Genomic DNA, 19,781 nt, shown 5'->3' on the forward strand with positions numbered 1-19,781 from the left:
GCGGGTTAGTCTCGGCGCGATATATCGTAACGGAAATATGTTCGAGGTTCGGAAAGTTAGGCCCGGAGAAGAGATGGGGGGAACGCGTGGAAGCCGAGCTGTAGCGAGAAGAAAATTTTCTTTTAGCGATATATCCAGAGCTGTTGAACCGAATATAATTGACCGTGTTTCTCCCCCTGTGCGAAAGTTGGCGGTTTCCACCCTGCCTGGATGCCAGCAAAGCGGGTCGGGCCGACCTAATTTCATGTTAAATTGAAATTCGGTTCGAATCGGTATATCCACGATCTGTGGCTGTTGGTATTGCTGCCGTTCTACGAAACGCGGGGGAGAAACTTGTGACTTTGAGCCAAGTGCCGGGCAGAGCGGGATGGCCTTTCTCTCTCTCTCTCTCTCTCTCTCTCTCTCTCTCTCTCTCTTTCTCTCTCTCTCTCTCTCTCTCTGTTGGCCGCAGGGTCGGCGTATTTTCTAGAACTACGCGACGGCGAGGGGAATTAATTTAGCATTTGACTGATTGCTTTGAGAAAACGCTGATCGGACGGGTTCGGAGGGTTTTTAGAATTACGCGAAGTTGGGAGGCTTTGCGGACGAGACGAGACGAGACGAAATATTTCTACAAATCGAGCAGACGGTCGAGTCGGGTGAGATCGAACCGGGGAAAAAGAAGAAGGAGACGAAGAAAAAGTCCGATGGAAAGAATTTTATGTGCAATCAATACCGAAACGTGGGTTTCCCTTTGCTTGAAAGTCCGGCCTCGGAAAGGAGAGACCCGTAAAGTCGGCAGAGTTTTCCTCTTTCTCTTTCTCTCTCGTACGCTTACCGTGTCTCTTCTCCCGCTCGGTCGGAATGGGTTTAATTTGTAAAAGCTAATTTGCTGAACTTTTAACGCAGGTACCCGCCCTGCCTCACTTTGCCTTCCCTGCGAATTATGTTTCCGATTGCCTCCGAGGCAAAGAGCGGAGAAAAGAGAGGAGAGAAGAGCGCAGAGCGAAGAGCCAACAGCCAAGAGCCAAGCGGTACGGTAAAAGTAAATGCGAAGCTCGTCGAAGCTCGGCGAACGCGAAGTAGGTACGAGGGCATGGTTAAGGGAAAAGGATGAGTTATATTCCGCGACTAGAGGGAGAAGAGCAGCAGCTCTTACAATTAGTAATTACCAACTCTTGAATCATCGCGCGGAGTCGCGACTTTGTGCTTCCTGCCGTTCGTTTTTCTAGTTTCGCTTCGTTTCACCGTCATTCGCCGTCATTCCTCGCATATAGCTGTACCGATCCTTCGTTAAAATGTTTTTACAACAAGAATAACACCGGCCGGATTAAAGACCGGCGGACCCCGAGCGTATTCCGGCATCCGTAACCATCAAAGGCGACCTCGCGCGTGATACAATCTGATTCTGGTGTCGGATATCAGAAAGGTTCGAGTTGTTTCTGCCAATCATAGAACCGGCGTGTCCCGGTTGAATCAAACGTGGCCGCGCGCGTTCTCATCAACCGTTCGTTGCGGAAATGGAAACGACAATTGTATTAATCACGAGTGATCCCTCGACGGTACGGGGAGGGATTTTTATTTAAATCACGACCGATCGTGTTTACACGAAAGTGAGAAGAAAGAGAGAGAAAAAAAAAAAAAAAAAAAAAAGGAAAAACACGCAAGAAAATGTAAAGAAGAAACGGAAACACTGTCCCCCGGAAACGGTCCTTGTCCCTCTTTGTCCGTCGTTTGTTTTCCCCTGTAGGTATACGCCTAACGGGGAGAGGATTGAATTCTTGAAACGGCCAGCCAGACTCCGAACGACTCAGGTATAAGGTAAAACGATTATGGGGGGAGGAAAAATAGAGCGAGGTATGAGGTGTACGAGTGATAAATTGATGATTAGCTTACAAGTGGTCCTGCCGCTTGAACGCCTTTCCGCACATCGTGCAGACGTACTTCCTTTCGTCGCTGTGCGTCAGCTTGTGTTTCGTCAAGGCGGACGCGTTGTTGAACACCTTACCGCAGACCTTGAACAGAAAACAGTAAACACGTGAGCATTGACCGCACGCCCGGACGACGTCCGCGTCAGCGTCTACGTCTACTAGCTGATCACGGTGTTAATCCCCGGGGATGATGGGAGAATATATATTATAATATCAGGGAAAGGATGATGCAGGGGGATGCCATTTCAGGCGGATGCGCGATGATGGGCTGCGGGAGAGAATCGTTCTATTCGTACTACATCGGCAGGGAAGATCAGAGAGAGAAAGCGAGAGATGGGGGGTGAAGGTGGAGAGGATCTGAATTCGCAGAATGTGGAAACTCTCGAATCCAAGTGGGAATGGGGGAGTTCACAGGAGACTAGCGAACAGCAGAGAGTAGAATCGTGTGACTTGACTAGCTAATTCAATAGACCTCCCGACCTCCCGTGGCAAACCCAACTCAACTCCACCCAACTCCACCCATCCCAACCCAACCCAACCCGACCCGACCAGTGTCGAATCCTTTCGCCCACCTCGCCCGGCATGCAGTCCGCCGTTGCAGAGAGCGTAGCGCCGTCGTTTCTGCTCCACCTACTTCGCAACGCGCTCAACTATGTCTGCATCGGGCGGCATGGGTATTATGTAATTGCACAATCCTGTCTTTCGCGATCTCGTCTCCATCTCCGGTCCCGGATTCTGAAAATTTTCCTCCCTCTCTATCTCCATCTATCCTTCTCACTCTCTTTTCTTACAGTCACGGAATAATTTTATCGAAATGCTTTGTGGCTGCGTTGTCAAGGATCGTTACAAACGTAAATACACTACGTATATCTATCCGGCTATCGGATCTCTATCCCTCTCCGACTCCGTCGCCAATCGGATTGACGCAAGACGATTTTCAGTCGCCCAAACACGGCATAAAATCTCCAAGGTATCTGATCTCATTTGTAGAGCAGCTTAATTCCAAACCTCGCCTCGGCGGTGCAGAAACGGGATACGGGGCGACGGTAGCGTCGCGTCGTCGTCTCCGTCAGCGGCATTTCAATTTAGGGTGAACGCGCGTCGGGCGCTTTACCAAACCGCCATCCTGCTGAACTCCAAAGATCCGCGCGCCACCCCCGACCCACCCAAGAACTAAGCAAACATCATTACTTCACCACGCGCCGCCAACCCCTCACTTGCCAAACCCCCTCCGAAGGCGCGTTCATCTTCTTGAATACACGGGTAATCCGTTAGCAGTTGCATCAAGTTTTCACGCAGCCAGGAAATACACTTTCGCGAGGTGTATTTCGTTCGGATGAAGAGAAAATTTGTTTGAAATAAAATAAAGAAAATAACAAATAAAGTAAAAACATCCGAAATCTCAAGGATCGAAACGAAAGGGCGGGGTGAGGGTCATGGATCTACCAAAGCCGGGCTACGGTACCGCGGGTACAACATTGACGGTGCTTGTCAATAACGCGGTGCGGCCGTGCCGCGGACCATCGTTATTCAATTACGCAACAAGGCCAGAGGCGGTGGGTTCTTCCTCGCAGTCGGGATTGGGAACGAGTGTGGGAGAGGCGGAGATGACTGCAGGGCAAAGCGCGGAACCGAGGGTAAAGGGTGGTAGGTGAGAGGATAGGTTTAACCACTGTCTCGCTTACGAATTCAGAGCGATCACTGCGGAGCGCTGCTTCTCTGACGGGCAGTTTTGATCGATCGCGATCGATTCCCCTCCCGCCGCCGAATCTGAATACCGAGCACAACGCGGATAGCTCTGACGAAAACTGAATATTCAACGCGACTGTTGTTTCGCTGCTGGTAATTCACGATCAGCGCCGTTTCCGCGCTTTCTTTCGTCGTACGTTGTAGGTGTTTGGCGCGGTCTCCGTTGTACCCGAAGGGCGATGACGATAGTGAGGATTGATCCGACGGTGTCGGACTGCGATGATCTTATTCTACAATATTCTGCAGGTGAGAGTACCTGGCACTGCTGGGGTCCTTGTCTGTTCGGCGAGGAGGCCTTCGGCCGCTGCTTCTTCACTCCTAGTTTACCCGGCTCTCCCGTCCCGGACCTCGACTCCTCGCCACTGCCTGAAATGAATAACCATATGGTAGAGAAGCGATAAACGTTGCACGATGCGCACAGGCCAACAACTAACTCGGGTTTTTCCACTCCGAGTTTACGGTGAGGTGTAAAAAGACGGTTAAAAAGTAGGGGAACGTCTCGATTTGACAAACGGTCTCGGTAGGAGTTTCTTGCCGGGAGAGGGGATTTCGACGTAGCTTCCTTCTTCCCGGGCTTATACAAGATTGATCGCCAAGGACGAGACGGATCCAACCGCCGGACGTACGAACCTACGACTTGCAAAGCTCCAACGGAACACGGAGGCTTGCCTCGACCCTCGATTACCGAGCGAAGCTCCGAATAGTTGTGTCCGATGTCTGCTGAGCAGGTGGGTATTATAGGTACGACGAAACGCAGCTTATTGAACGACAGTGCAACGCCTGACGGGAAGATCGACGGTGACACAGATGATAGTTGGTAAGGACACGGTTGGAGGTTAAGTTTGGACCAAGTGGCTCGTCGACGGTGACACGGAACGGAGAGCGGGAAACTTAATCTCGGGCACGTCGGGCACGTCAAGCACCTGAGCAGACGGAGAGAGAGAGAGAGAGGAATGCAGCGTCTTGGCTCCGGCAGAAGCCATGGCATTAAAACAAAGCGTCCGTCCCCGCCGCTCCGCTCCGCTGCAAAGCTGCTCCCCTGTTACGGGGATAATTAATTAGCCAGTCTGGTTGAGAAGACGGAGTGAGACGGATCCAGCCGCCGTTCGACCTCCCTGCTGCCGTCGCGAATTCGACCAACGAAGACCGATGCACTTTACTATTCTCGGTTAACCGATAACCCCACGGACGAGCACCAGAAACTTGCTGTAACCTCGTTGAGGAGGAGAAATGGGTTTAGGACTACGTGTTTTTTAGTAATTTTAAGGAAAATTTTTATTTATTTTTCTTTCGGCAAGAAAGGAAAAGGAAATTGCACAAGAGCCAGATGCTGTTGCGTTACCGCTGAAATACTTACTATTTATCGAAACAAACTACGCGATCTGGAATTCAATATTATTCTTATATCAGGGACAATTCACAAAGTATCAATGAAACCGGAAATATCAATTTCTGAACCTTGATCGATGATTTGCGAAATGTCTCGTTAACGTGAAATGGCGGCCAAAATTCGGCAAAACAGATATTACGCGAAATCAGATTCTGCATTGACTCTTTTGGAAAACTGTTGTCTTTTGCCCCTCGACAAAAGGTATTCTCTATACGGTGAAGTGGAAAACTGGGAACAAAACAATGAAACTTGCGAGTTTGGTCCTTGGAAGAATAAACTACCGGTACAAAGAGAAAATCCGTATTGTTTTCCAAAGCAAGATAAAGTTGATAGTATACAATCTGTACAAGGCTGTATAGTCATGGACTAGCTTTCGTTCTATCGAATCTTTGTAATTCTCTCGCTTCTTGAAACTTTTCCCAATCGTTAGCAGATAACACAGCCTACCGTTTTCAGCGCCTCGAATGAAAGAAAAAAAGTTAAACGCAGACAAAAGTAAAAGAGAGAAAACTGTTAACTTTTCGCTGCCAGCATTTTTCTTCGAGATTCCTATCGTCAACTGTGTACAACGCGTTTTATCGCCTCGTTGAAATTGGACCAGCGAACAATCTGAGCTAACTAAGCGCGAGCTGTGAAAAAAAAGAAAAAAAAGAAAAAAGAATTGAGGTATAGGCATTAGGTACTCAGAGTATAACACTACCTTCATTACGAAACTCTAGAGCTATTTCTTTTTTATTTCATTTAATTATTAATTTATGCAATTACTCCGAAGCCCTGCGCATACCTACAATAACGTGTACGATTTGATCGGTTATATCATTTTTCTATTTTCTTTTACGACGTTTCCCTCGACCGACCGATGGACGCGTGCTCGTGTCAAAATTCACATACGTTCGCACGAAACACGTCCACAGTCAGTCAATACGACGGAGCTGTTCTGAAGCGGAGAAAGAAAAACATCATTTCCATAATAGCTTTCGACGCTTAGGCCGCGATCGACGCAATTCTGGCTCCACGTACTTTTTCCTACTTTCGCTATAGCGTGCGAGCGAAGGCGAGTATTTGTACTCGCACACATGTGAGGAAAATAATAGCTTTGGTGCCAAAATAATAGTCCGAATATATCAGGATGGCTTCGTTTCTATCTATTTCATCTCACTCTCTTCCACCTTCGTTCGTACACGTAGGTATTTATTTACCTACATGCGTAGTTCTATATGCCTGCAGGTGTATACCGAGGCGAGTAACATCGATTTTTACCTTTGCACCGAAGAATTTTCACCGCGTAGGTAATATTTTCACTCCCTTATACCTTATGTATATGTATAGTATTATCGAACGCAGGTTTTAAAGCCGCGCAGCCACAAAGAAGTTTCTGTCGTACCGAGACCTACTACTGTACGAATAATAATATTACCTCACCTATCAGAAAATTTTCAAAGAAAGTTGCAAACCCTCATTACGTTTGTCTCTTCGAAATGAATTTTTTAGCACATCGTTTACCCCGCGAGCAATCTCAAGCATTTAGCATTTTGCGGTCAACGTTTAGTAGAGAATAAAGGAAAAGAAGATCCGCAGGCCGGAGAAGGGAAAACCGTCGGCGGTCGGTAGTGTATAAAAGTCTGTGCCTTGCGTCCTAGGATCCTAGAACGGTTCGAGGTATTGCCCTAGATTTATCGCGGGCACGTATATAAAAATGATGATATAGAGTGGATATTCGGTGGGAAGACGAGGCTGCCGAAGGGGAAAAGAGGGGGCGGGAGGGGGAGGGCCGAGTCCCAATTTATAATATTTATCGCCCGAAGCCGATAGGTAATGGAATTTGGCCGGTAGCACGTATGGCCGCCGCAGCCCTAAATCCCGAATGGCAGAGCGGAACGAGGCGGGCGGACTGCTTGCCGCTACTGCTGCTGCTGCTGGTGCAAAGACCCTGCTAGACGTAGGTTCTAGTAATATTTCTCGTAAATACGACGAGCAGGTAGGCGGGTATAAATATTCCCGCCCCTCCTAAATTCACACCTACATCTCTTTTATCACAGCTTCTACGATTGTCTAAAAGCTGAACGAGAAATATTATCCTGGGTTCCTGTGTATGCGTACTTATACATGTATATGATTTTTTGCATCTCACTCTCACGCAGCTATGTAAGTGAAATTCTTGGCAAGCAATTAATTTCTCTCTCAATATTTTTTTTAATTTTTTTATTTATTTTTTCTTTTTGCCTCATTTTTGATCCTCATAATATCGAATACGCGCGTGTGAAATTGAATAGAAAATATTGATTTTTTTCTTGAATTTATTTATTTATTTTCAAACGCAAAGCTGAACTAGCCTCACCCTATTTTAATGGCTGCGCGTTTATCAATTACTCCGTGCCTGAAACGAATTAGCGAAGGATGAGAATGTGTACAGCAAAGAGTTACGGCATGCATAACCCCGTACGTGTACACACGAGATGAGTGCGGTTTGATTCGAAAAACGTCAGGGCACAGAAACTCGAGTATGTATATAAATTTACGACTGCAGGTTTGGCTCAACGCGCAACGTGGCGTAAATCACGATCGGGGGCCAGTTTTTACGCGTCGGGGTCGATCCTGGCTGTCTATGCCCCGTGAATTTCAATCGTGGATATGGTGAATATAACGAGCGGTTTCGATGTGAAGTGAAATATCGAAAAATACGAAACAGAAAACAAACACTGCACCGAACATTGGACTGTTATGTAATATCGAGTTGCTTGCAAATGTAGAAGCAGGCTGGCCGTAGATTGATGTCGTTGCGCTGTAAGGACGGCGGCGAAATCCTTAAAAAGATGGGCGGCGGGGAGGTGGTACAAAGGCGGGCGAGTATAGGCGAACGGTAAATTTCCCGATAACCCAAGTTATTAACTTGTAAAGGCGGCGCAAGTTTAAGTTAAGTTGAGGGAGAACCTACGGGAGTTGAAACATCCCTCCTATTATCGCGAATTTACATGCCCGTAGAGTGGGAGGGAGCGAGAGGATAGATCAGCTCCGCTATCTCGCTCAGCTTCGGCAATAAAAGCCCCCCCGGTATAAGCCATAATGGTTTAATCAAGAACTTGTACCCCGTATTATACTCGACGGTGGTGCACGGAGCAAAGGATCACAGAGCAGCCTCGGTTACTCTGGCGATATTTAAAAAATATCGAACCAACATCGGGAGTGGTCTACCGGTTCCATCAAATTTCTTTACAAATGGCTGGCGGTGAGGTTGAATCGACGAAAATTCTCGGGTGTAGGTACTTAAATCTCCGGTCCGAAGTCTTGTTAATTTGCAGTCGAGTTTATTGTTGCGCAGCGTTACCAAAAATTTCATACGCTGTTAGAAAATTCACGGTTTGAACAAAAGTTCACACCGATTGGTGTAAAATTAAACATCATCGGTGTAAATCGTTCCGACTCTTGACACAAAGTGGTCTTGAAATGTTGACTTCTGTCAAATATTTTCAGTGTCACATTCAACACCGCATTTCTAACAGCGTACAGCTGCGGATAGTACTTTGTCGGTTTCAACGTCCTCCCAAGGTTTTATTCGGCGGTCATTTAATTGCGTGGAATCTCGGGATTTGCACAGAGAGGCGGAAACATCGAAAGGAAGAGGAAGAGGGACGTGATACCGCGCTAATTGAAACGACTAGACTAGCAGAAGCTCGGGAAAGCTGGAAGGGCAGAGGGAGTGATTTGTTTGAGTTGTGTGACGGTCTGGCGGCGTTTAACGAGCGTACCAAAGTCAGGGGGTTTACATTTTGTAGTGATTGCAAGACGTACGTCGCGTCGCGATGCTCCGGCCCCGTGATATATAAGGTGGCCCAACTCCGCATCGGTACCTACCAGCAGCGGTGCGTTACTACCCTGTTTGCCGAGTTCCTGGTAACTGGCTGTTTACACTTCATCCTGCCCCGCGCAAGGAGAAGAAGCTACGGCAGAACCAGCACCGGAACCAGAAGCGGAGAAGTAAGGTTGCTCTGCGGCACCCACGTTGAACAAACACGCGATCCAACGCGCAATAAATGCCGAACGTATCAGCCTCTCTCTATCCCCCTCCTCACCCTTCGCCAGTTCTAAAAACCGTCTCACCGGTCACTTCGTCCGAACCCCGATCATCGTTCTTGTCGATTACACACCCCTTTGCCCTTCGGTGTTGTGCACTATTTATCACCCGGATATTATACGTAGACACCGAAATCCTCTTCCACCTCCGATTACAACACAACCGCATAACCGTGTTCTATACATAACACCCTCGGACCTTTGTTTGGCCAAAGAGAATAGCCCACTCGATAGTCGATGGCCCTTTGTCAAGAGATTATCCTACGTTTGTGCCAACAGAGTAACGCACAGAGACACGAGGAGCTTGGAGCTGTGAGGAGGGTCGTGTGGGTGACTGACGCGCCTGCAACTTTGTATTTCTTCGGTACGATCTCCAGTCATTTTCGTACATAGCTAAGTCTATAACGGTAACGGGGGGAGGTGAAAAAAAATACCCCACGCCAACTTACGTTTCCGACTCGAGACACGTGAAATTTTAATATTTTTTTTTCTTTTGGGATTCATGCAAATAGTTTTTAGGCCCACGTGATACTCTGTTAAAAAACGAAGAAAATGAGGACTCTGTAGAACTCTTAACGATATGACGTAGCCGAGAGATGTAATTTACAAGGTTGGGACGTTTTTGCAACCTTCGTTACTGAAGTAGGTGAAAAAAAAAAAAAAAAAAAAAAAAAAAATAAAATTGCGTTACCGTTCTAGGGTTAAAAGAAAGCAACGTTTTCGCGTAATCACGACGTTATATGGATTACAGATGACAACTATAGGTTTGAAACTAGGTTCAGAATCCGTCTCTAGTGTACAATAGATATCGGGTGCGTACTCGGGACTGGTGAGCTTACCAGAGACAGGCTTAGGACGGAGCGGGAGGAAGGATCGGAAGGATGGGAAGGCAGAGCACGCCGAGCACGAAGCGCGCCAACTTGCCACTATAGTTACTAATTAATCATTTCAGAGTCGAGGATTCAAGTGGTTTTCAAGTTTCGAGTGCCGGATTAACAAGTTTCCCAACGGGACCAAAGCGAGCGGGCGGATGGAGGGAAGGGGGGAAGGATGGTAGGCGGGGGCGGTTTGGCACCGGTGTACAGAGATATCGCTGTGCCGAAGACAAAGTGGGCTTTAACGCGAGGAGATTATCAAAAGCGAATGGGAGAAATCCCGCGGCCCAAACCGCTGCCTTCGACGGATAGAGAAATACCTACGGACAGAAGGACGAACGGACGGACGGACGGATCGGCCTCGAATGGAGGGAAGAGAAGGGATGAAAGCTCTTCGCAACCTGCGGGAACTCATTGGTGCCGGCTAGCGGTCGAGGAAACAGAGACTTGGCGATAAATGCGAGTGAGACAACAACGGCATCCAGCCTCCCCCCCCCCCCCCCTCCCTGCCCCATCTCGTTCCGTTCCGTTTTCTTTTCTCGTAACAGAGTTAAAAGAGTACGCACCGCCTACGGTTATTACAAGGGTCAGGGTGGATGTGTTTGCACGCCTCATGGTTACGTGGATGGGCTAAGGGGGGAGGTTTACATATTTGAGTTACGCGACACCGCGAATTCTGCAAGAGGTTACGAGGAGGGGAAAATGACGGGGTGATTTATCGCGAGCCGCGTCGTGCTACGAGCGTGCATACCGAGCCTCTGACACCCCGAAAGATTGTCAACCCGACTGGATGAAATTTCACTCCTAAATGGACGAGGGGACGGCCCGCGAGTGTCCTTTGGGCCTCCTCGAGGACATCCACTGCGATTTTCGAACCTGTATCTTCTCCCGAGTTTGGGCCGATTGTTTTGGGACACATGGGACGAGTCAATTCTATCGTTTCATTTTTAGAAGCCGAAACGCCGTTTCCTTAAATCACGTCTACGTGGACACCCGAATACATGGACTCGACTACGAGACTAGGATACCCGAAAATGGATTCAGTGGTTACAATGAAAAGTTTCAACGGCGGCTGAAACCGCCCTGAGGAAAATAATAGTCCTTCTTCAGAGCGGACAAAGGACGGGGTTTCGAGTGAGGCGATAAGAGCTTTCGGCCGGGTTGACGGGTGTCACGATAAACTGTTGTACAAGAGGCGGGTTAGGCACTCGCTGTTCTCTCCTTGCTCGAAACGCGAGGTGAAAAATAGCGGCAGCAATGGCGGTTTCACGTTTATTTCGGGCGCATTGTAGAATTTTCCGTTAAAAAGTGCGATTCTCGCGGAAGGACATCACCTTACATAGAGTTATATTTACTTGGGAAGAATTTAAATTCGGAGTAGGTAACAAATTTTTCAGATGGAGGTAAAAGAATTTAAAAAAATTAAAACTGTATCGAAATAACGTTATCTCCGAATGGAACACCCTCGTGCGGAATAGAGAGGTCGCCCATCTGGCTGGCCCGGTCATAAATTCCAGGCTTCAGGATATTCAAGAAGAATCAAGCTTAACGAAGGTACAACAGAAGTTGAAATAGGGCAAGGATGGGATGTGAAAGCAGCTTATTATTAGAAAGAAGACGCACAGCAGTTTCAGGAATTCTTATCGTTGGAATGTCGTCTTCGCCGTGGAACGGATAGTCGGATAACTAGTTCCTGAGAGCATAATTAGCTTTCACGCAGCGTATCCAGAATTTATCGTTTATAGATGCAAAACGTCGCGAAGGCAGCTTGCTGCCCGTTTCGCTTCGCATCACATTTCACAAGTTTGGACAAGGAAACAGATTGTCGGATAAGGTATAAAGTGAAATAACAAGAAACGAAAGGAAATAAGGAAACGTAAAAAGATAACAGTGGGGGTCCTAGTCCTCTGTTTATAGGTGAACGCGATAACCGTGAGGGCGAATCGCGATGGCCTCTGTATCTCTTCGCATGTTTCGCGGAAGGCTTTTTCAAATATGAATTCGTTTAAAATTCCGCTCGCGTCTCGCATCGCCGATTGATTTTTGCCTACGGGTACTTGATTCTTCCCCAGCTTATATCTTACTTTCTACTTTTCGAATCTCTCCGCTGCTTCCTGCAGGTATTACTTCACGTTATTGTACTTACAAGTTTTTTGTTAGTCGACTGTAAGATGTAACCGCAATACTCGCGTATAATAATTTCGTATCAAACTACAATCCAACACGAATCACTGATCTACGAATCATCAGTTTATTTGAATTATTACTTTGGTCCGGGACGCGGCGATTACAGTTAGTTCTCAGTTTTTCCCTGGTGACGATTAGTAACGATCGAGCGACGACGAGCTGCAGACTCGGGAAGCCGATCGCGTAGCTAGCGGATCGAATTGTCGGGCGAAACCCGGCGATTTGACGCCTGGAATCGTATAATTTATAGCGGCAGACTCGTCGCGTTCTTCGTACCCTGGAGAACGTAATTTTGCGTCAACAAACTAGTTGCGCCAGCTCTGGCCTAGATTTTTTGCCTGACTGGGCTTTTGGAAAAATCTGCAACCGTTAACGCGAGTTCGATAATGATGTAGGAAATAATTTACTTTCTCGACGGTTGGGCAAATAAAACACTTGCGGCTGAACGCGTATGCATATATTTTGAAAAATAGTTCTCAACGTAGGAAAAAGTTGGAAGTAGGAAAAAATTTGGCTTCATTTCTATAGAATTCTGTCGATCTATGAAACGTGCACCAAGCTTACCTCCATGTTTCTCGCAAAATATCCTCATCTCTGAAACTCATTTTCGCTCGTTTCTTTCGTCGGATGCTCGCGTGCTTCTGGTAACGGTCAATAATTACCCAGAGCCATCTCCTCGGGGTTGCGTAATTCCGCATAAGGGCGCGATTGACGATACTCGGATCTCTTATTTTCAGGTTTTCAATTCACCGAAACGGTTCGCAAAGAAATAAAAACATTACCGAGAATCAAGTGGAACAAATTAAATGTTTTTGATTGAACTGAAACGAAGCGATTTATCCGCTTTCGAGCGCTTTTCAGTGCCATTAACCCCTGCGTGAGATTTCGTAAAGACCCTCGAGCTGTTTTTCATTATTTTTACAGCTGTCGTTATCATTCAGAGCGGATATTTTCTCTGCTCGTTTCATTATGTTGTGAAAGAAATTTTCGTCAAAGCTCGCCCCGCTCGCGATAAAAGCTTTTCATTCGTTGAAAAGTGGATAACGTTGTTTTTCAGCTGGTCGTTGTGTAAACCATGTTGGATTACCAATTACATAGCTTATTCAGAAAACGGGTTAAATCCAAGGTGCGCTTTAGATTATAAACTGTGGAGGGTAAGTGTGTCAACTAAAGCGAGAAAAGAATAGACAAGTTTGAATGAAAGTACCGAAAAAATATTCGTAAAAAATTACATGATATTGTCTGCTTATACGAATACCCGCGAAATAAAATTTTAGTATTTAGAAACGCAGACGTAGTGATCGCCCTGGTTAATTCCTGCGAATGAAAAGTCGACACCGTGAATTCAAGCTTTCTCACACTTAGGTACTTCGTATATAGAAGCCGCACGGCGGGAAAAAAAAAAGAAAGATGATAATTTTTTTTCGTTATTCCCCCCATTTCTTTTCGGCACGTCTGTACTTTTTCTTCTACACCTGCCACCCCCCACCCGTGCTTATTCTTCGTTTCTTCTTCTTCTTCTTCTTCCTCTTCTTCTTTTTCCTCTTCTCTAAAGTAATCCGGCAGAGGGTGTAATATATCACCGGTCTGCGAATCGTGGTGTACGTACATTGCAGGCAGGGTCGCGTCACATCGCGGCGTCGCGGTTCACCCACCGTATCATTTCGGAGAGAATTTCACGCATGGGTAAAGCATTAATACTCGTGGCGAGAAAGAGAGCTGCCGTTGCGGCTGGATAATGCCGATGAAATTCGCGAGTAAATTCATAAAATGAATTAACTTGAACAACACCATTCTTCAAACCCTTCCCCCGCTAATACGGTATAATCTTTATACTTGCTGCACATTCACAGTGTTGGCAAATGAAAACGACAGGTAAATCTAGTAGGTATACTCATGCAGCGTGATTAAGCGAGATGGCTGTCCTTTGATTTTTGCGATTCTTTGTTTATTTTTTTTTCTCTTTTCTCCTTCTCATCCGCGTCTTGTTCTCGTTCTAAACGGCAGCAGCGGCAGAATGGAAGGCAACAGCCTCGAGTTTCATTGAGAGGTGGAAGCTATAGGAACGACACGGGGAGAAAGAGAGAGCTGCTGCGAATAGTTATAGTTACAGAGAATGAGATGGGCCAGACGAAACGGCGCCCGGCGAAGCCTTCTTCGAACTGCGAACCCCATGGGAGCTTTGGGGGTTGGGGAGAGGGATTATAGGTGAAGGGGGTTGGTGTAGGGTCGGTAGGGTAGGTAGACTGCGAAGTGAGGTCAGGTGCGTGTGGTGTGCTCGCGGCAGTGTTTGTCCCGTGCCTTGTCAGTGTGAGGGGTGTGCAGGGAAGAGGGATGAAATCGTATTACTAGTGCATTGTGGGAGCTGAATAGCCCGCATTAGAGCCAACGAGGTTGTACCATCGCCCTCCCTCTCGCCCCTGACCCCCTGCGACTCCCGTCACCAGAGCGCTCCTCTTTCCTCTTTCTCCCTCTCCCTCTCGGTTCTCGACTCTCTCGCCTCCGCCTCCTCAGCCCTCGCCGAACGAGCATTCCGCACTGTTTACGTACAATGAAAACGAAGCTTTATGGATTTCGCGCGAAATTAGGGAAGTTAATAACCTTAACCCCGCACGGAATGAACGGTGAGCTGAAAATACTTGACTCCACATACCAAAACTCCCGTTTCGGTAACGATACAACCCCGCATGCCTGGGACGACGGCAGTTGTACAGAGAACAAAGAATACATATAATATATGTATACAATATATACCAGCTACCGCCGGTAACGTCTGTACAAGGGCGTGAATATACCTAACCCGTGTTACTCCCAACTATTTCAAACACGGTGTAGGCACGCCGAAATTGCGCGGGAGCGGCGAGAAAGTTGGCATAGAAAAATGAATACGATGCAGGAAGTGAAACCAAGGGATAATCAAGATTTGCGGCGAGAGGCGTATAAGAAGCTCGATGAAAGAGGTCGGTCGGTAGCAGTGTGCAATGAAGTGAAAAGTAGCACAAAGTGGCGGAGCGGTAACGCGAGTGAGGAGCGGCCGGCGTATTACGTCTGGCTGGCTCAAGGCTGTTGCAGGGCGGGGGTGTAAGAGTCTCGGGCCATCGGAGGTTCAGAGGTTGAGGAGGTTGAGGTGGAGCTTCGGCTCGACGCGACGGTGTTCTTGAGCATCGGGCTCTTCTCCCTTCTCTCTCCCAGCGCGGCGCTAGTGTACTACAACTAGATCTCCCTTCCCTCTTCCGAGTGTGTAAATGTAACGGTGTTGGCGGCGGTGGGTGCCCTGCCTAGGAAGAAGAGCTTCGTATAAGCGCAGAGGGCGAACGATACCGCCTCTCGCGCTGCCGGTAATTGCTTCGACTCAAGAATGCAATATCCCTTTTCCAAGAGTCTTACCCCTCCTCTACCCCCCCCCCCCCCCCACCCCCACACCCCTCTCTCCCTTAGCGCTCTATTTTTTCCACCCCCGTCCCGGCCGCACCGTTACTTCATTTCTTTTACCAGGTGAACGAAGGTTCAACCGGGCAGCAGCTCCGATATTTCATCCCCGTTCTTTGTACACGCGCGTTGCATCCCCCGTCGCATCTTTTGTTCTCAAAGGGAAACTGCGCAGTCTAGTAGTATCGAGAGTATATTGCACCCCCACCGGCATCTCCGTTTCTTTCTCCTTCTCGTCGTCAAACATCTTCTCAAGCATTACGAACGAGACTGCGAGTCGAAATTAAACCCCGACGTACGGACGGATCGCTGCTGTAGTAGGTATACTACATTCGCGCAACGCTAACCTCCACAACCTCCGAGTCGAGAAGAGACAAGAGCACAACCGTCGTATATCTCCTTCCAAAGACGACGGTTGTACTGTTCGAGCGATGGTACGTATAAAGTAGGTAAGTACCTACGGAGACACGGAGACGGATGTGAGGAGCACTATCTCATACAGCCGTGTGACTCGAGAAGTGTCCATCGAATATTGTTAAATAACGTTTGAAGGAGTGACCGGAACGGCGTTCGTGTAGTGGAGGACGTGATCCTGATTGGTGCTTTGTCCTCTCAATTTCCCTATACTTTACGAAAACTTTCTATACACGGATACAGTCCTCCATCTTGTCACCACCCTCCATAAAACTAGGCAAGGCTGTTCGTTGTTTGATCGTTTGACGGTCACTTCGGACGGGTCGCAGCCTCGCTCACTGAGTGATTGTGAGAGGGGAACGGCGAGAAGTAGATACACGACGACGTCAGAGACAGAGCAGGGGTGCGATGAAGAACTTGAAGTAAAGTTTCACCCGACTTCTGTGAGAGAGATCGTTTCGGGTTTTCGGTGGTCCGTTAAGAGTTTACCAGACCGAATTGGGTATGGTACGGCGGGGGGGGGGGGAGGGGTAGAATATTACCACAATGAAAAATACCTCGGGCTCCGTTGTGGGAATAAATTTTCTCGAGCTAGCCAGCCGGCGTCATGTGTACAGACCGGAAGAAGAGGAAAAAAAATAAAAAATGAAAACATTCGAGAAACTCGAGCTGAAAGACGTTTGCGCGGCAGCGTGTGTGTGTCTATGATACCACAACACAATATACGCGCGACAATTCGCGAATCCTCGGAAGTTACCGAAGGGTGAAAACAGGGTCGGAGGGGGTGGGTTGTGTGTTTTCTGCATATGTACAATCTACCTACGCCAATTCCCCAGGTATTTGCGGTCGCCGGTTGTCGTACAGTGCAGAGTTCGTTAGCGTTAATGAAACGCGAGTTGTTGGCATACCTATTTCTCGGTTTTTTCGTCATTTCATTATCTCTTAGCAAGAATATGCCGCCCTGCCGCCGCTATTTGTTCTCAACCGATGGTGAATTTTCATTAGGAAGAAACAAAAAAAATTACACAAACATAACGGCGGTGGCACGGTTCGTCATTTGGACGATGTTATATGAGAAGGATTAACTTACCAGCATCGTTGTCTCCCGGAACACCTAGGCTGTCGCTGTTGTCGTTGATAAATGCCTCCGTCGTTGAGGTGAAGGTCTGAGGCGACAGGGTAAGATCCGGTCCGCTCTCGCTGTCAAACAGCTCCAAGCTTCCGTTTCCTGAAAGAGAAGAGAAGAAGGCGCGTCGTGAGTACGTTTCTCTCTCGGGCCTTTGCGTCTTTTGACTTATCGTATTAGCCCGAACAGCCGCCGCCGCCACTCTCAGAGCTAACTCTCCGCTCTCTCGACTCGAGACTCGAGTGGATTTTATACATCCACCTGAGCGAACGAGCGCTAGTAGGAGAAGGAGGGTAATTAAGCTGTACTTAGGCCGGAGTAATTACTGCAGAGACTGCTGCTTTGTTGTCACTCACCGTCGTCACGGGGAATTTGGCATCGAAATTGATACGAAGGCTGTCAAAAACTTTCAGGTCAACGACCATCCCTCTCGTGACACTGACGCGGTCAAAGGAGCAGGATCAAGGCAAATCGTGGCTTTTCATCGACGGCTCCTAAGCGCTCGGAATTTGATCATTACCAGGATATCCTGCTCTTCGGGGCAGGGCAACCCAAGACATCCGACCGGTTTTATAACCACGACGAGAGAGGTATCGAAAGCCGCGCAGAATGAACTAAATCTTTTCTTCTTCGCTGCATGATTATTATTGTTGTTATTATTGTTGTTATCATTATCGAGTAAACGAAGAGAGAAGACGCAAAGGATTTTGGAGTACAGCGGAGGACAAAGCCTGTTGAAACGGGGCGGTAACAAGGGTCGGACACGTATAAGAGACATGCCAGAACCGACGTCGCGAACCGGTATATACGGTGAATGGACCGATCGATACGATTTCTAATTCTAAACTGACCGCGTGTTCGAGCTCCGACGACTGGCTTCCCCTCAAGTACCGAAAAGTATCACCACCACCCTCTGCGTAACACGGCAACTCGGCGAGAAACGGTAAGAGCCAAAAATCGCAACATCAAAGAGATCTAGTTTTCCATCAATCGTGTTTCACAGTACAAACGAACCCGCAGGTTGTCCAAAGCGTGGCTGGCGCACCGACACGATGAATCATCAACTGTGCAGTGCCGGGCTAGTGAAATATGTAAATAATACTGCGGGAGCGTCAAAGCCGATGCCTGATTATTATCGGTGGCGGACGGAATGCTGAGGGGCTTCAGGGTCCGCTGGTCCCAGTCCGACGGTTCATGCATTTATGCCGCACGTTTGCACGCTGCATTGTACCGCGATGCGGTAGCAGGTGACTCGAGTCCGCATCAGGTTCGCGCGTATCTCTTCGGCACAGAACAGGGACTCACTTCGTAGTGAAGACCGAAGCGAAGCCCCGAGACCGGTCCGTGGCCTTAATACATCCGTTATACCGGAGGGACGTTTCGGCCCCTTTGGACCTGTTCTTCTTCGGTGAACGCATCGGTGGTGATCAATGGCAAATGGTGAATTGGGAACACTGAGCGGCGGCGGCGGCGGCGGCGACCGGGGCAGATAATCGATAGAGATCGATGGCGGGGGGCGAAGCGGTTGTTGGCAAGTCTAATAAATTGCAGGGTATTGTTGGGGTTGAGCTACACTGGTTCGCTCATCGGTCCGCAGACATTGACGACACGGATGAAATGAGTCCTGCCGGGTAGGTATACGGATAACGGGCAACAATGGGGCCCCAAAGTCACGTAACGGCACGAGTCGTCGTCCTTCCGCATTTATACGGGATGATCCGTACCTGCTCTCGGTAAATAGAGAATGACGGTACTCGATTCATCAACCCGGGATTGCGAAGGAGAGACCGGACCAACCAACCAACCAACCAACCAATCCATCCATCGGTTCTCTTTACTTTTTTTCAGCCTGCCGTGTGCCTACGTTGAAGGCTTTCCCTTTGACGGAAAAAGACTACATTAAAATCCGGAGTAGGTATGTAGCGGGTAGGTGCGCGTGCGGTGTTGCCGTGAATTTCGAATTTACATCCTGGCATTATGATTACAAACAGGTAGCAGCCCGGGGAATTAGAGCACAAGGCATTGAAACCGCAACGCGATCCGCAGAAGCGCAACAAATTGAACCGGGAGCAGATAGGTCGCAACAACCAGCCTGTATAGGTATATCAAAGGCCCAGAGGGGGTGGTTTTGTAATGTCGGCTACAATACCACCTACAAATACGGGGCTGACCAGAGTGGGTGTTAATTTACCTCGGACGAGACCGTGACCGAGCTGAGCCGGAGCAACAAGGAGCCGAAAGGTTCGCGGCTGTACATACCGGTGGTAATTTCGCATCGTTCGAAGAAGTTGTCAAATTCGAAATCATATTCAAGTTAGTAATGTTGCGGTAACGATTTACGCCGAGGGAAAACCGTTGTTTTGCAATTTTCGGAATTGTCTGAAATTCAACGAACCGTAATAAAACAAAACGCATTCATACTTCGAAATCTTAGTTTCTTAAAAATCATTGGAGAGAAAAAAAGACTATCCTTTTAATTTTACGTTACCAACTTCAACCTCGTAATTGGAAAAACGCCGAAAAAGTTACAGAACCAAACTATCGGTGTCAGCTTCTGGTCAGTCCGCCGATACGACTGGCGCGCTGTGGTTCCGGATTGATATGTGTTTTCAGTGAACGTTTCGCCGACT

At 47.9% G+C, this 19,781-nt stretch overlaps 1 protein-coding gene across 6 annotated transcripts in view; it reads right to left on the reverse strand.

The window, feature by feature from the left end:
• LOC124303811 (uncharacterized) overlaps positions 1–19,781 on the reverse strand; it is a 176,651-nt gene that overhangs the window by 34,111 nt on the left and 122,759 nt on the right. For all 6 annotated transcript variants that reach the window (XM_046761511.1, XM_046761508.1, XM_046761507.1 and 3 more), the window contains 3 exons: positions 17,116–17,253; positions 3,916–4,025; positions 1,876–1,994 (listed from right to left, as the gene is read on the reverse strand). In XM_046761511.1, coding sequence (XP_046617467.1) covers positions 1,876–1,994; positions 3,916–4,025; positions 17,116–17,253 — 367 coding nt within the window. The remainder of the gene's footprint in view (positions 1–1,875; positions 1,995–3,915; positions 4,026–17,115; positions 17,254–19,781) is intronic.

The sequence above is a fragment of the Neodiprion virginianus genome, chromosome 4, assembly GCF_021901495.1.
Source record: "Neodiprion virginianus isolate iyNeoVirg1 chromosome 4, iyNeoVirg1.1, whole genome shotgun sequence".
NCBI lineage: Eukaryota > Metazoa > Arthropoda > Insecta > Hymenoptera > Diprionidae > Neodiprion > Neodiprion virginianus.